The sequence below is a fragment of the Morone saxatilis genome, unplaced genomic scaffold (assembly GCF_004916995.1).
Source record: "Morone saxatilis isolate NCDOM2014 unplaced genomic scaffold, NCSU_SB_2.0 Contig5, whole genome shotgun sequence".
In the NCBI taxonomy this organism is placed as follows: domain Eukaryota; kingdom Metazoa; phylum Chordata; class Actinopteri; family Moronidae; genus Morone; species Morone saxatilis.
Window position 1 is genome coordinate 25891039 of NW_023340095.1, and position 4711 is coordinate 25895749.

At 39.4% G+C, this 4711-nt stretch overlaps 1 protein-coding gene across 1 annotated transcript in view; it reads left to right on the top strand.

The window, feature by feature from the left end:
- itgb2 (integrin, beta 2) overlaps positions 1-4711 on the top strand; it is a 25277-nt gene that overhangs the window by 15602 nt on the left and 4964 nt on the right. Inside the window, exons 11-14 of the mRNA XM_035676612.1 lie at positions 578-768; positions 1568-1803; positions 3104-3323; positions 3454-3668. Coding sequence (XP_035532505.1) covers positions 578-768; positions 1568-1803; positions 3104-3323; positions 3454-3668 — 862 coding nt within the window. The remainder of the gene's footprint in view (positions 1-577; positions 769-1567; positions 1804-3103; positions 3324-3453; positions 3669-4711) is intronic.

The window sequence follows — 4711 nt, forward strand, 5'->3', positions numbered from 1 at the left end:
TATCTATCTATCTATCTGATGTTTATCTTACCCCAGCATATTTTAACTCCTTCACTTGAATTCCCAAGGTAGAATGGTCCCAAAGGACTGATCCACTGTTTGGGCTGAGTATCATGGCCTCAGTCTTCGGGTCACTGAATCTCATCCAAGTCATTTCACAGTCAACTGAGAACCATGCAAGTGCATGTTATAGGTCACCGGATGATGAAACTTGCACAATATCATCATCTGCTACAAGCAGACATGTATTCTCTTCACTTTGGCTGTGCCGTGAGATTTTTCTCACAGAAGACAGAATAACTAAGAAGGCACAACCCTGGCAGAGGTCAGCACAAACTGAGAATGTGCTTGACTTCCTGCCAATGCAGACAAAGCTCAGTCTGTCTATAAACAAACCAAATGATCCATTGTAATGGCACTGGCACCCTTTACTCATGCACTATACCCCAGAAGATACTGGGATACATGAAGGGGATGGTTTTAAGACTTCTACATGGCATTTAGTTTATATGTTAAAAATGTTGAAAAAATGTATTAGACCTCTGTCTGACTGCCCCACCCTAACTGCCCTCTCCAGATTTCCTTTGATGTCACTGTGACGGCAGAGTCATGTATGAATGACAAGTCTTTCACCATCAGACCACTTGGTATTAAAGATACATTGACAGTGTCGTTATCTACAAACTGTGATTGTGCATGTAAAGACCCTGATGGCAGTATCCACTCACACTGCAAGGGCAAGGGAAGAGTCAAGTGTGGCATTTGCAGGTAAGCGTTTACACCTCCAACAGAATGAGAGTGAGCTGGCATATACTGGAAGTTTGATTGATTTCTTAAAAAATTACAGTACATGTATTCTGAATTTTCATAGGAGTTTATCTTTAACACATAAAATGCCAGTGTCATTTAATAATTCAAACATGTAAAATTACTTATATTTATGTTTTTCTGAAAAAATCTTATATTATGACTTCCTCTGTCAGGAGCAAAGAAGAATATACCTTGATGTTGTAGTGCAGTTGTCACTGTTTTTAGATTAAGTTACATCCATTTCTGTGTATACATGGAAAGCAATGAAAAATCTAATTCCTTGTAAAGCATCTTGATTCTGATTCAATTATGATTCAAATTTGAAGTTAGTCCATTATTGAGTGAGAGTCCTGTAGCTGCAAAACCGACAACAACATAATCCTAATGGGCAATTGCGCTCTGTCACATTACGTCTATTAAAAGTACTAGTTTTTGCTATTGACAAGCTCAGATTGTTATTAGAAGTGTCTGACAACACGACCCTACAAAGAAAGGAAACATTTTCTGTTCCTTCGCTTGATCCGCTGTGTGTCCAATCAAGTCTCGCTCAAGGAGAAGTCTTGTTCTGAAATCTTGAGAGTGGTGAGGACAAAATGGGTTTCAGCTCACAAAAGTGATCAAAGAAAATATTTATTATTAAATGTATCATAGATGCGGGTGAAAAAGAGGGTAGCTGTTATTATGTTATTGTGTTTTGGTTATAGTTTATAGTTTTCTCTGCTAATCATAGGTTTAATTCCTCTTTCTACTTACTCAGCTGCAGTGAAGGCTACGTCGGTCAGTTCTGCGAGTGCTCCATTGGCGATAAAGACGAGCGTTCCCTGAGAGCATCCTGTCAGAGGAACAATGGCACAATGGAGTGTGAGGGTCGAGGAGATTGTGTGTGTGGCAGGTGCCTGTGTCACACTACAGAGAGTGGAAGCAGTTACCATGGTGACTACTGCGAGTGTGACAATGAACACTGTGAGAAGTTCGGGAATAAACTGTGTGGAGGTAGAGTTTCACTCATTTTCAAAGTTTCAAAGAATTGACTTTTTCCAGTATGGTTTATCAGTATCAGTATTCCTAATTTAAACACATCATCTGTATCATGCATTTGCACTGGGTGGCATTTTCTTTATATTTTGGAACATGCTTTGTTTACATCATGGGTCTCAAAGTGCAGTCACTTCCAAAGATATAATGTAATCCGGTCCACAGGATTATTATTTTCTAGTTGTTTCATATCAATTTAAACTGCCTCTTTATACACAATTAAAATTTTAAAAAAAAATCTATTTCAAAACTGTATTTAGTGTGGTGCAAAATAATGGCAAATGCACATGGCTGATAATATGAGAGCAGGTTTTGCTTCATTTGTTGTTTGGCTGGGAACAGCAATGTTATAAAATGGTGATATATAAATGTATAGAAACTACTATTTGTGGTATGTTGTTAGTAATGCAAATATTTTCAGAATATTGCACTTTCTTGCAGTACTTCAACGTTGAAGTAGCCCTCGTATGAGATGACAATACCAGCAGTGGCCCCAAGAAAATTTGACTTTGAGACTCCTGTTTATATTCATGTTTGCAAGCTAGATGTCTTTCAGACTGCTATCTAACAAGGTAGTAGGGAGGGAGTTCTTACCTTTATGTTTGATTGTGGATTGAAAATGCAAAAATGTCTCTGACTAGACAGGGGTTGAGCATTTCACACCCTAAGGCCATACAGGTAACACTGTGGTGGCCACCAAAGCATAGCTTGATGCCTGGCAAGATGGTTTCTTGCCTGATCTTTTGATTTTTGTGAGTCAGCTACCTCGCAAGGTTATGTTATGTTATGATTCACCTCGTCTCATATCAGAGTAAGAGACATTTAGTGTACAATCACTGTGCTTATGTTGTTTAAGTCACTTTGATAGAGAGCAGTGATCAAGGTGAGCATGTTTGTACCAAAGATAGCTCTGTTAGATGTGTATTAGTGAATAGCAACAGATTTTTTACTGACATGAGCAGTGTTTAGTTAGTTGCAATCTGCTAGATGCCATAAATCACACACACTGGTCCTTAACTGCACATCCCTCTTTAGATTCTCTTCATAGCTTTCTGTAATTTTCGTGTGTTTTTCAGATTCTTCTGCCCGTACTATTCATGGGCTTGGTTGCACAATGCAGATATTTGGCAATAATTCCTGAGGTTACAAACAACAGCCCCTCAGAGGGAATGCCAGCTATGAGGCGTAGCATGCACATGTAGTTAAAAGCAAGTATGTCACCACTCTAACTCTCCTCTCCATTCCTCACAACTTGTAGGAAACGGTAAGTGTAACTGTGGCAAATGTGAATGCAATAAAGGCTACGAGGGTTCAGCCTGTCAGTGCAAGGTGTCAGAGGAGGCCTGTCGTACCCTGAACGACACCGTGTGCTTCGGCAGAGGGTCATGCAAGTGTAACCGCTGTGAGTGTAAGGAGGGATACCAGCGTCCACGATGCCAGACATGCCTCGGCTGCCCAGACCCTTGCCAGACCAAATTGTAATTAGTCTAAACTTTTATGTCATATTTTAATTTTAATTTTTTCCAAATTGTTATTGTTTGCTTCATCAAATTACAAAAAGTTGATACACAACTCACCAAGTTTTAATTGTTGTTATTTTTTTTCCAGAAACTGCATTGAATGCCTTGGCTTTAACTCAGGTCCCTTTGAAAAAAACTGCAGTGTGGCTTGCCAAGAGAGTATATATCATGAGATGGTAGACCAGTTCACCATACCAGGCAAGCAGTGCCAGCAGAAAGACACTAAGGGCTGCTGGATCAAATTCAAGCTGGACCAGTTGGTCGGAGAGGATAATTACAAGGCTGAAATTCTGAAACAGAGAGGTAAGCTGCTGATTAAATACAGAAAACTCACATTGGTGACAAACATTAAAATTTATAAACAATTTCTACAGTTTTCACTTCTATTTTGAAACATTACACAAGTCTCAAGTGAGTCTGCTAGCAGCGTTGTGAGGCTATACGGTTGTACTTAACATGCTCACAATGACTGCTAAGATGCTGATGTAAAGCAGGTTTAATGTTTACTATGTTCACTATTGCACTTATGCAGTAAAAATACACTCAGTCCCAAGGCTATAATGACACTCAGGTGATGCTATTCTGGTTAGCGTATTAGTCACAATATGTTATCATACTGTTACGGACTGCTGTGAAAGTTATGTTCATTTCGTTTCGTTATAACAACAGTAGTGGTCCTAACCATTTTACCTCTTTTTGGTTTTGTTTTGTTTCATGCTTAATGTCATTATAGGCTTGGGACTATGCACTGCCACTTCATAATTTACAGTCTAACTAACTACAGCACGGCTGTGTGGGCCACAGGTGCGCTGTTATGTCACTGAATATGACCACTTTGAAGCTTGCGGTTGCGATGCTCTACTCAAGTTGCTCTCCCACTCAATCTTGGTTTACTATAATATTCAGGGTATTTAAAAATACAACGTTAGGAGCAGATAACACTACATGTTAAACCGATTGCATGAACACTGGCTCTGGCAGCTCGTCGGTTTTAAACGAGCAAGCATCAGACATCCATTACTGTATTTTTCAACTAATGTAAGCTATGTGGGAATGGGGGCATATACGGGGTGGGCACTTTAGGGGGGACATTGCACGATTTGTCCTTTTTGTTTTGTCGTTTGTCTGTTGGTTTGTTTTTGTGTTTCTCTCTCTTTCTTTCCCATTTTCTCTTTTGCTCTGGGTCCCAAACTACTGGTTTTATACTCAGTCTTATCTGTCTTGTGTATTATAAATGACAAATGCCTCTGTAATGCCAGGGGAAATAGCCGGACATCAAATTAATATTATCTCTCTATAAAAGCAAGAAATCTCTGTCTGTCTGTGTGTGTGTGTGTCTCAAATAT